Below are 12,913 nucleotides of genomic sequence, written 5' to 3' on the forward strand. Positions count from 1 at the left end.
TTGGGCTGTTTGTTGTTCCTGCTGCTTCCGCTGTCGTCATAATTACCTGCAAGGAACTAAAGCCATTATAGCAGCATCCTCCTGAAAACAACATCTGCTCTGCTTTTCCACAAGAATGAAGATGCAGAGGTCTGGCTTTAGGATCTGAGCTCAGATAACATCTGGAGTTTAAAGCATCATTTTAATCTTCTTCTGCACAAAATGGCTCAGTCGAGTGCTGCCAACTCCAAGAGGTTTTCGGAGGATCGGGTGATGGAGATCTATAAAGTAGGAGTAACATTATATAGCTACTATGTCAAAATTCTATAGTATGGTATATGATATGGCACAGCCCTGCTGTAAAGATCAAATGTGTGACAGTGAAAGGTGCTACAAAGAAGTCGGGAGAGAAATGCTGCAGAAAAGTCTCTTTAGCAAACAACGAGCAAACATAAAGCCCGTCCATTTCACATTTAAGGCAGGTAGTATGTTTGTTTTTCTAATGTTGACAAACTGACCCTCCATCCATCCACTTCTGCTGATCCTTTTCAGGGTCGCGGGGGCGCTGGAGCCTAACCCAGCTGTCTTAGAGCGAGACAGACTGAAGACCTGTCCAGTCCGCTGTCCCTACTAAGTGCATGTCCTTGAAACAGTGGAATAAAAACTAAAGCAATGACAAATAATGATCCTCATCATCAACATTACTACCGAAATGTGAACTAGCAAGTACAGCCTGAGCTCATAGAAACAACATCTTTGTAATCTGTAACAGTTTTGGATTTTTGGACATGTTAAACAACTTTTAAAGGGTTTTTCACAAAGATGCTGAACATTAAATGCAGGATGCCACAGACATCCATTTTAGCCAACAATCTGCCATCTTCACCTCCAGTGTTCAAATAAAACGGAGACGTTGTGACATCAGCAGGAGACAGAGATCAGCTAGAGACACGCAGACAGTTTAAGCAGGCTGCTGTTCAAGTGGAGGCTGGTATGAATCCTGCTTCTGTTTATGTTTCCTGTTGAACAAAAACTTGACCAGAAACTGACATACCAACTTTCAGACTAGCAGATCCATCCTCCTTCCCTCCATCCTCTGTGTGTCCTTCTGTCTGACCTGCAGCTGAGAAACAGGTGTGAGGTGTCAGCTGTCAGGTAGGTGATGAGTGAAGAACAGAACAGAATCCATTTCCTCTTCAAACTGCTGTCAGACATGAGCTGTGTTCCAATTCGTCGGCTGCATCCTTCGGAGGACCCGGCCTTTGCGGTCTACGTGGGCCGGGATGGTGGGGACAGAGAGGCTGTAACTACATCTGCTGGTGTCACTGTGACCTCAGAGCAGTTTACATGAAACATGAAACGAATTACAACTTTTGCGATATTGACCAGCTCATGATGCAGAGTGTAGACTGTATCTGTGATAATGAAAATGATTTAAGGACTGGTTTATGACACGTCTATAAAAAATATAAAGTCTGTACAAATGTGAAACTACAAAGTTAAAAGCAGCTGGAACGACAGCTGTTCAAAGCTGAACACTTACATCAGCCAGAAGACAGAGTGAGTCCTCCATCTCTCTGAAGGAGGCCATCGTGGTGAGCACAGATGCAGCAGCAGTGTGGATGTGTCCACTCTCACAGTGTCTCTCTTTCAAGTTTGTCCTCACATTCTCAAAAAAAGAACATGTCTATGCAGATGCCCAGAGCCTAACAACACACCCGCTATAAAAACTTTTGCACCACCAGATTTTCATATACTTACATTTGAAAGTGTTCGTCTCCTGCATTAACTCCCACTTCGATCACTATCATTATCAGAAAAATATCTCCTGTATGCCCCGCAATGAATCCTGGGATATGTTGGGCCACAAAGGACACACCTGACCCATCCTTCAAATTCAGGGAAATGAAGGACGCATTTGGAAGACTTCAAATTTGAACAGCCTTCGTCGCGTCCATGTGATACAATTTCCTACAAATGTGGCATTCGAAGCATCCTCTCCCTGAATTTGGAAACACCCAATGTGATGATAGAGAGCAGGAAGAACCAGTCTCAACAAGAGACACACACACCTGATTTCCTGTAACTGCAGAGGGGAGGAGCCACCCGAGCAGGTGGGAACAGGAAGAGAAACAGCTGAGCCTCCGTCAGAGCAGCAGGAGGACGGTGGAGCTGAGGCAGGGTGAGTGTTAACACCACATTGTTGTAGTTTTGCTGTCAGAGTCTCTGAGTGTGTTTGTTTGTGTGACTGTAGAGAGAAGAAGAGTCACAGTGAGCTCTGTAGCTGTGATTGGCTCAATAATCACCTTCAATGGACTGAACGCAGAGAACGAGCCGAGGAACCTGACAAACCTGTTTGTGTGTGTGTCTGTGTGTGTGTGTGTACCTGTTTAGACATGTTTGTGAGGACAAAGAGTTGGTATGCTACTATGTGGGCTAATAGAGTCCCACAAAATGGCCGTCCTCACGAGTTTGAGGATATTTTTGAGGCTTTTTGGTGTCCTCACTAAAATCTGAAAACAAGTGTCTGTGTGTGTGTCTGTGTGTGTATGTGTCATAAAGAGAGTCGAGTTCACGGTCGCACACTTTCTATCTCAGAGGCTGTATCCCAATTCTTCGGAGCCCCTCTGATGACATGGTCCAAAAAATAAATCAATTGTGGCCACAAAATACTACTTCGTGCGCACGAAATGCTAATTTGTGGGCACGAAACACTTGACCAATAACCGTGATCCTTCCCAGGCCCTTGCAGTTGGTTGACAATAAAATCTATCCCGGCGTCCAGGCCCTGTAAAGCAACTGGGCTCTCAGTATCCTGTTTAAATGTCTCTCCGTAATAATGGTTCCTTGCATTGCAGGCTTTTCAAAATGCATTGTAGCTCATTCCCAGCCTAAAATAAAACTCACTCATACCGTCTCTGTCCACGGTGTATAGGTTTAGCCTACTCTCATGCTTGTGTCTCTACGCAGCTGTCCAGGAATTGTATCAATATGATGTTGCCACAAATGCGTAATTCGTTGCCACGTTATACCCATTTCGTGCTCTCGAAAATAGTATTTCGAGGGTATTTTGTGGCCACAATTTATTTATTTTTGGACCATGTCATCAGAGGGGCTCCGTACAATTCAGGTACTATTATTATACTATTAGTGTTAATTGTACTTTCTGCAGTGTTTAAATGATTACATATACACACAGTTACTGTCCCTCCACACATATGACTTGGTTCTCCTTCTATGCCCCAGCTTTGTTTACTTTTTCCCAACGAGGCTTCTAGACTTCTGATTGGCCAGCATTTCTGCACGGTTAGGAATATATCTCCACCTGTTGCTTTGGCATGTTCCTAGCAGTGTTTTCCTTCATTTCTGCCTTTACGTGTGGACGGGATTATTTTTGAAAACAAAAACGGAAAATCTCCGTTCTCAAAAATACCCGTGTACGTGTGGACGTAGCCTCAGTCTATGTATTTACTGCTTTGTGGTGAAGGTCCGTGTCTCATGTCAGTGTGTTTAGTTTGCGTTTCCTCTGTCTCATCTTGTCAATCACTCCCAGCTGTGTCCTGGGACAGGGATAAAGGGCAAAAAAACAAAAACCAACTAAATAAGCAGACAAAAAAAAAAAAAATATATATATATATATATACACACACACACACATACATCAATCACCTGGATCACCTGTTGAGAAAGAAAAAAGAAAACAAGCAGAAGAAAACGAGAGCAATACAATAAACAACATCACAATGATATATAGTAATATAACAGTAAATACTAAATATTAAACATTATTGTGCAGCACATAAGATCAACAGAACACAGTGTGCTTTGAGGTACACTCTAAGAACTAAAACTGATAATTACTTAAATATTTTGGTGCAACACACTGACATTTTAGACCTTCTTCAGAATACTGTATATACTATGGGCATCATGGTGCTGATCCAGAATCGTTACATTATTATTTATTACTAGAGCTACAATAATAAAGCAATGAGGAGGGGGAAGTAATAAATATGAAATAATGTATTTATGATGATTCCATTTGTTTCACTATCCACTCTGTGCAGGGCAAAGCTTATTACATGTATAGAGATACAATCATTTTACTGCTGTAAAATCCAAATTTTGTCTTATTTAAAATATAAATCTAATATAATCTGCTTCTTAATGTATGTTCTTTAAAATACAGCGTGTTTTTAATATATTATAATTATAATAATGCATAATTATGTGGACATGTATATTAGATCGTTTTTTAGTGAAATATAATCCCCCCAGAAGGGCAGGAAATGCTCTGTAACTTACTTTAAAACTAAATATGTTCCCTAAAACGGTGACAGAGCTACAGACCCATGACAGCCTTACACAGGTAGCCAGCAGCTATGACCAGCACTACATGTGCAGTTAATAAAAGGACAGGTAATGTTTGTCACGCTGTTGCACACACAGCACGCTCGTTTGTTTCAGTTCGTCAAATTGCCACAAGACAGCTTACCAACGTGTACGTAATAAGCCAATACTCCTGTGTGCTACACACTACAGTGTACGCTGTACACCTACTTACTGGGTTTGTCGCATCAGTCTGTGTCTCTGAGTTAACTTGTGTTTCTCTTACAGCTCCGGACCGCAAAAAATGCGCGTGCTCTTTGTGAGCTCGTTCCCGGCTCGTAACCAGCGCGTTCTGCCGTCGAGGGCGATCATTGGTTAAATGTGATCATGTGACTGATGCAAGCCAGATCCTTTTATTTAGCAAAACTGTGATTAATAGTTAAATATTATTGTTGAAGGGCACAGACAGGACTCCGCACGCACGCACACATTAAAAAAAAATAATACTTTTTTTTTTTTAAAAGTTGCCTCAACAAAAGGGCACCTTGGGCACCCATCAGGAAAGGGGCGGGTGCTCAAGCCCCTCTAGCCCCCCCCCCCCCCCCCTCTGCACGTGCCTGTCGCAGAGAACGGGGGTGTGAGAAGACTCCAAAACCTCCCTCCGCCCGCTCATTGTAGTGTTGATGCATGTGTGTTCTAAGGTGCATTTCCCCAGCTTTGGAAAATTCAGAGGCACAGATGAAGCTGGGGTACACAAAAACTGTAAAGCCAGGTGGAAAAGGTTCAGATAAGATGTCTTCCTGTTCCCCCAGTACGTTAAAGGATCCTCTGATCTTGGAATGTTTCTCTCCGACACTCTCCACAATACTAAGGGGTTGGCAGTCCGTTATAATAAAACTCAGGACTGCATGGTCCAGAACAGACTTCCTAGGTGCTTGATTTCAAAATAATAAAACGCATGTTAATTAAAAAATGATGATAAAGCAGTTCAGTGTCAATATAGGCCGACCTGTGTTCATTCTCGGTGTGTTTGTCTCCTCATTTTCATGTTTGGTTCTGTAATGCCTGAACACTGAGGAGGTGCTTTTGATTGTGTAACAAAGCTCAGCAGAATAGAAAATAAATAATTTACACTGCAAGTCACATTGCTGTTTTTCCTATTCTGATAGATTACACTGAAACAAAGACAGACAAACTATTCCCTTATTTGCAGTTAAAAGATCAAAATGATCCCACACAGCAGAAACATTTTTTTTCTTTCAAGCTCAATTTTGTTATGGAGAGATGTTTTTTTTTTTTGTTTTTTTTATCTTTGCGAGAGTAATTTTGGTTTTTTGGGGGTTTTTTTGGTGGCGACTCATCCCATTGACAGATGCAGATGCGGTACCTTTTAAACACAGTTTAGCGCGTTGGTAATGAGCGATACAGCAGCTGTATCGATCACGTGACTTTTTCTTAAAGCGACACACGCACCGATACAGGTTTCGCTCTGTGAGCTTGATACAAGCGTCGGTGCATCAGTGTTGCTGGACCCATCACTACTATATAGTGATGTGTTGTGGTGCTTTGCTCCCACCCCTTGTGTTCCGTGTTTTCGTCTTCCCTTCGTGTAATTCTTCATATTCGTGTACTGTTAGTTTTCCCAGTTTAGGTTTTTGCTTAGTTTCCATGCTCACCTTCGCCATTTCTGTTTGTATCACCATGTGATGAATAAACTCACTTGCATCTGAGCTGCCTGCATAAAGGGTCCTTTAATAATTTACACACGGCTCGCAAACCGTGACAAAAACACTGGAAAAATTGGGCTGTTCTAAAACGTTTGACGGGTAGTGTATATATTTAGTTTATATATTTTCTTTATTTATAATAGTTTGTTTTATATTGTAGCAAAGTGTTACTTGGATACTTCTCTATGTGCTTCTTCATGTGCAATTTTGTTGCATTCTGAGCCTAAGAAATTTATTGTGATGAACTGCTGTTAGAATCAAGTTAAATTCTGATAAATCAGACAATTACCTCTCCAGCTGTTGTTACAGTCTTTGTTTATCGGGTCCTTACAGGGTAAAAGATGACGACACCTAAAGAAATCCTTCTGGGGACTTTGGAGGATTTGGGACGTGATGACTTTGAAAAATTTAAGTGGCATCTGAAGAACGGGTCTGTAGAAGGTTTACCAGCAATCCCAGTGAGTAAACTGGAGAATGCAGAGAGGACGAACATAGTGGATCTGATGTTTGATACCTACTCTATCAACACTTTTGAAGTCACTAAAAATCTTTTGGGGAGGATAAACAAGAATGATCTGTTGGAGAATTTAAATAAAACCATCCCAGAACCCACAGGTAAGTCAGGGAATGACTAAACAAAAAATACATAAACAATAAAAACCTTAGTTAACATTACACAGGTGCCATTAAAATCTATATAAATAATAAATCCAAAACACTTGCCAACACTTTCAGGAGTGAGAGACTGCAGAAAGCCAACAGTTTGTGTTTTATGCATCTGCACAAATAACCTCCTGTGTACACACATGAATATCTGCTCTTTGGGTTGGTTTGATTAAAATGGGACCAGCAGCAGGTTTTCTGCCCATTTTACAGATTTATATTGTCAGATTGGTTTTAGAGCTGTTTTATCAACATAAATGAGGCGACAACAACAGTTTGGGACACGTCACAAATATGATCAAAGTGCTTTCTCTTAAATCTATTTACCAGTTGAAGGAAAAGTTAAAAAAATGGCTGCCATTTCTTTCTGCTGTTTGGAGACCCAAACAAAAAAATGCCCAGACAGTAAATGCTTTTTATTATGGTTGATAAACAGGACACTAAGGTGATTGGTCAAAGGTTGGAGGAAAGCCACAGTTCTCCTTATTTGACTGAAATCCACCATTTCAGCTCATGTTTTTTCTTCTGCAGCTTTCTGGGAGATTCCACTTCAGCCTTCTGCTGGCAACGCTCCCGTTACCAAGCTTCCCTTAGGCAGCATCATTAGAAGACATAGCATACATTTACACTGCTATGCAGATGATACCCAGCTCCATCTGTCCATGAAGTCAGATAACACACACCAATTAGTTAAACTGCAGGAACGTCTTAAAGACACAAAGACCTGGATGGCCGCTAACTTTCTGCTTCTTAATTCAGATCAAACTGAGGTTATTGTACTCGGCCCTGAAAATCTTAGAAATATGGTATCTAAGCAGATTCTTACTCTGGATGGCATTACCTTGGCCTCCAGTAACGCTGTGAGGAACCTTGGAGTCATTTTTGACCAGGACATGTCCTTCAACGCACATATTAAACAAATATGCAAGACTGCTTTCTTCCATTTGTGCAACATCTCTAAAGTTAGAAATATCCTGTCTCAGAGTGACGCTGAAAAACTAGTTCTGTCATGGTCCTGGGTCGTTCAGCGTTTTGTTTCATTTTTGGTATCACCTTGTGTACTTTGTGTTAATTCTGATTTTGTATTAGTTCTTAGGTTGATCTCTACCTGTGTCTTTCCTCTGTGTTCTGTTCGTGTCCCCGAGTTTGTGTTGTAAAACAGTCTGTTTCCTGTTTTACTTTGAAGGTTTGTGTCTCGTCTTGTGAATTAGGATCAGCTGTGCTCCCCTCCTGTGTGTCATTCCCTCATTACCTTGTGTGTATTTATAGTATGTGTCTGCCTGTGTTCCTCGTTGTGTCGTCTGCATTACTGTGTTAATCAGTGTTACTACTCGTCTCTCTATCCAGCCTTCTTTGTGTCATCTCTGTGTATTCCCCGCTGTCCTTATGTTTTCAGGTTTGTCTGTTACAGTGGCTTGCAAAAGTATTCGGCCCCCTTGAACTTTTCCACATTTTGTCACATTACAGCCACAAACATGAATCAGTTTTATTTGAATTCCAGGTGAAAGACCAACACAAAGCGGTGTACACGTGAGAAGTGGAATGAGAATCATACATGACTCCAAACATTTTTTACAAATAAATAACTGCAAAGTGGGGTGTGCGTAATTATTCAGCCCCCTTTGGTTTGAGTGCAGTCAGTTGCACATAGACGTTGCCTGATGAGTGCTAATGACTAAATAGAGTGCACCTGTGTGTAATCGAACAAGGCCGAACAAGGAGAGTGCTGATCCGAAATGCAGCCAAGAGGCCCATGGTGACTCTGGACGAGCTGCAGAGATCTACAGCTCAGGTGGGGGAATTATTAGTCGTGCACTGCACAAAGTTGGCCTTTATGGAAGAGTGGCAAGAAGAAAGCCATTGTTAACAGAAAACCATAAGAAGTCCCGTTTGCAATTTGCCACAAGCCATGTGGGGGACACAGCAAACATGTGGAAGAAGGTGCTCAGGTCAGATGAGACCAAAATGGAACTTACTGTTCAAAATGCAAAACGCTATGTGTGGTGGAAAACTAACACTGCACATGACTCTGAACACACCATCCCCACTGTCAAATATGGTGGTGGCAGCATCATGCTCTGGGGGTGCTTCTCTTCAGCAGGGACAGGGAAGCTGGTCAGAGTTGATGGGAAGATGGATGGAGCCAAATACAGGGCAATCTTGGAAGAAACCCTCTTGGAGTCTGCAAAAGACTTGAGACTGGGGCGGAGGTTCCCCTTCCAGCAGGACAACGACCCTGAACATAAAGCCAGGGCAACAATGGAATGGTTTAAAACAAAACATGTCCATGTGTTAGAACGGCCCAGTCAAAGTCCAGATCTAAATCCAATCCAGAATCTGTGGCAAGATCTGAAAACTGCTGTTCACAAACGCTGCCCATCTAATCTGCCTGAGCTGGAGCTGTTTTGCAAAGAAGAATGGGCAAGAATTTCAGTCTGTAGATGTGCAAAGCTGGTAGAGACAGACCCTAAAAGACTGGCAGCTGGAACTGCAGCAAAAGCTGGTTCTACAAAGTATTGACTCAGGGGCTGAATAATTACGCACACCCCACTTTGCAGTTATTTATTTGTACAAAATGTTTGGAATCATGTATGATTTTCGTTCCACTTCTCACGTGTGCACCACTTTGTGTTGGTCTTTCACCTGGAATTCCACTAACATTGATTCATGTTTGTGGCTGTAATGTGACAAAATGTGGAAAAGTTCAAGGGGGCCGAATACTTTTGCAAGCCACTGTAGTTTTTCCAGTTTAGGTTTATGTTTAGTTCTGCCCTCACCTTGGTTTGTTCACTGTAAAGAAAACCTCACTCGCATCTCCACCACTGTCTGCAACTTGGGTCCTCATTTAACTCCACCGCACGACTGCTGCCCCAGCCGTGACAAGTTTATGCATTTATTACGTCAAGGCTGGATGACTGTAATTCATTATTATCAGCAAGTCCTAAAAACTCGCTGAAAAGGCTTCAGTTAATCCAAAATGCTGCAGCAAGAGTCCTGACAGGGACTAGAAAGAGAGAGCAGATTTCTCCTGTATCGACTTCCTGTTAAGTCCAGAATTGAATTCAAAATCCTGCTCCTCACATACAAGGTCTTAAATAATCAGGCCCCAGCTTATCTTAATGACCTTGTAGTACCATATCCCCCTATTAGAGCACTTCGCTCTCGCTCTGCAGGCCTACTTGTTGTTCACAGAGTATTTAAAAGTAGAATGGGAGGCAGAGCCTTCAGTTTTCAGGACCCAAAAAGATAGTTGGGGTTTTTTCTGTTGTATTATTGTAGGTTCTTTATCTTACAATATAAAGCACATTGGGGTGACTGTTGTTGTTATGTGGAGGAATTAATAAAAAAAACTTTTATACTTGAAATTCTTTCATTTATTCTACATATTTATTCATCACTGGCTCCATAGTGTTGTTTATGTAATATGTGAAATGTTGCTAGTATTGATTTGGTGCTGTATAAATAAACATAATTAAATCGAATGTGTCTCTATAAAACCTGCCCTCAGTTATAACCCAAGTGTCAGGGCTCAATGGCTCATGAAAAGGAATGGAGTCAAGCACAGAACCAAAAAACGGAGGCTGAGTGACTTTTAACAGAAATGTATTTTACTAGATTTCTTGACGGAGAAAGCTGAATCACGGCTAAATTCAACAGCAAGCGAGGTATTATGAGAAGTGCAGAGCTGAGGCCAGAACATAAGCTGAGGCAGGTCAAAGGAACAACAGGGGCAGAATCGGGCGAATAGAAACTATCCAGGATCACTGGAACAAAGGAGATAATAATCAGAGTGGTCCACAGTGTAGTGAATGAGTCCAAGATTTAAAAACTAAGAGGTGTTACGTGGCTGCAGGTGGAGATCAGCTGGAGGAGGAGATGAATTAAATCTGGGTACAGAGTGAGATGTGGGTGCACAGGGAGGCAGGCAGGTGAGGATGGCAGTTTGCAAGAGTGAGTTTTCCCAGCAGTGGCAGGCCAGAATCCTGAGGCGTGACTTATGGCGAGAGTTGGAAGATGTATCCAGGTGCCGACTAGGGAACAGGAAAAGAGGGTTACGCGAAACAAGCTGAGGAGCACAAGACAAAATGTGAGGCAGAGAACTGACTGTGCTAAGCACACAATCTGGAGAAGGTTCATTGTGAGTGCTGCTCATAAATACTGCCGGAGTAATTGGCAACAGGTGAGGAGCACGGAGGAGTGAGGAGGGCTCCACCCAGGGGAGGAGAGCTGATGCTGTGGAAAGTTACTCAGACTCACTCGGATCATGACACCAAGAGTCCAGTGAACTGAACACATAACCACAGTAACCAGAATGCAGTTTTCTCATTTGTGTCATTTGCTGTTTATTCATGCAGAGATTCTCACTGAGTGTCAGCTCAAACTCAAGTCAGACCTGAAGCAGAAGTTCCAGTGTGTGCTCGAGGGGATTTCTACAACAGAAAACCCGACCCTCCTGAGTCAGATCTACACAGAGCTCTACATCACAGGGGGAGGGACTGCAGAGGTCAATGATGAACATGAGGTCAGACAGATTGAAACAGCATCCAGGAAACCAGACAGACCAGAAACAACCATCAGACAAGAAGACATCTTTAAACTCCCACCTGGAAGAGATAAACCAATCAGAACAGTGCTGACAATGGGAGTGGCTGGCATTGGGAAAACAGTCCTAACACAGAAGTTCACTCTGGACTGGGCTGAAGACAAAGCCAACCAGGACATCCAGTTCATGTTTCCATTCACTTTCAGAGAGCTGAATCTGCTGAAAGAGGAAAAGTTCAGCTTGGTGGAACTTGTTCATCACATCTTTACTGAAACCAAAAAAGCAGGAATCTACATCTTTGAAGACTTCCAGGTTGTGTTCATCTTTGATGGTCTGGATGAGTGTCGACCTCCTCTGGACTTCCACAAAACTGCAATCCTGACTGACCCTAGAAAGTCCACCTCAGTGGATGTGCTGCTGATAAACCTCATCAGGGGGAAACTGCTTCCCTCTGCTCGCCTCTGGATAACCACACGACCTGCAGCAGCCAATAAGATCCTTTGTGACATTGTTGACATGGTGACAGAAGTCAGAGGGTTCACTGACCCACAGAAGGAGGAGTACTTCAGGAAGAGATTCGGAGATTCGGAGCAGGCCAGCAGCATCATCTCCCACATCAAGACATCACGAAGCCTCCACATCATGTGCTACATCCCAGTCTTCTGCTGGATCACTGCTACAGTTCTGGAGTTTGTCATGAAGAACAAAGAGAGTCAAGATCTGCCTAAGACTCTCACAGAGCTCTACCTACGCCTTGTGCTATTTCACCTAAAAACGAAGGACATCAAGTATGATGGAGGAGCTGAGACAGAGTCATGCAGGAAGATCATTGAGTCTCTGGGAAAACTGGCCTTTGATCAGCTGCAGAAAGGAAACCTGATCTTCTATGAATCAGACCTGACAGAGTGTGGCATCGATATCAGAGCAGCCTCAGTGTACTCAGGAGTGTTCACACAGATCTTTAAAGCTGATGAGTGTCACATGTTCAACAACGTTGTTTACTGTTTCATCCATCTGAGCATTCAGGAGTTCTTTGCTGCTCTTCATGTCTATCTGACCTTCATCAACTCTGGAGTCAACCTGCTTAAGAAACAATCTCCTCGCTTTAAAATCTTCCAGAAAACACTTACTGTAAAAGACTTCTACCAGAGTGCTGTGGACAAAGCCTTAAAGAGTCCAAATGGCCACCTGGACTTGTTCCTCCGCTTCCTCCTGGGTCTTTCACTGCAGACCAATCAGGATCTTCTATGCATGCTGACACAGACAGGAAGTAGCTCACAGACCAATCAGGAAACAGTCCAGTACATCAAGAAGAAGCTCAGTGGGAAACTGTCTGCAGAGAAAAGCATCAACCTGTTCCACTGTCTGAATGAACTGGATGATCGTTCTCTAGTGGAGGAGATCCAACAGTCCCTGAGATCAGGACGTCTCTCCACAGATCAACTGTCTCCTGCTCAGTGGTCGGCTCTGGTCTTCATCTTACTGTCATCAGATCTGGATGAGTTCGACCTGGAGAAATACTCCCGTTCAGAGAAGGCATTTTTGAAGCTGCTGCCAGTGGTCAAAGCATCCAAGAAAGTGCTGTAAGTGAATCTATGAACAAATATGTTTAATAATGCTAGATGAATAAAAGAATATGTCTCCATTGTTATTCTTCCTCAGGCTGAGAGAT

At 42.7% G+C, this 12,913-nt stretch overlaps 2 protein-coding genes across 2 annotated transcripts in view; both read left to right on the plus strand.

The window, feature by feature from the left end:
• Nucleotides 1–12,913, plus strand: part of LOC309701496 (NLR family CARD domain-containing protein 3-like) — a 391,901-nt gene that overhangs the window by 302,728 nt on the left and 76,260 nt on the right. The gene's annotated exons all lie outside the window — the stretch shown is intronic.
• Nucleotides 6,377–12,828, plus strand: LOC309700198 (NLR family CARD domain-containing protein 3-like; the record flags this gene model as incomplete). The annotated part of the gene is made up of 2 exons (XM_082523646.1): nt 6,377–6,650; nt 11,054–12,828. The coding sequence occupies 2 exons, from the start codon at nt 6,377–6,379 to the stop codon at nt 12,826–12,828; spliced, it is 2,049 nt and encodes a 682-aa protein (XP_082379772.1).

Source organism: Aulonocara stuartgranti, assembly GCF_965226115.1.
Source record: "Aulonocara stuartgranti genome assembly, chromosome: 23".
Lineage (NCBI taxonomy): Eukaryota > Metazoa > Chordata > Actinopteri > Cichliformes > Cichlidae > Aulonocara > Aulonocara stuartgranti.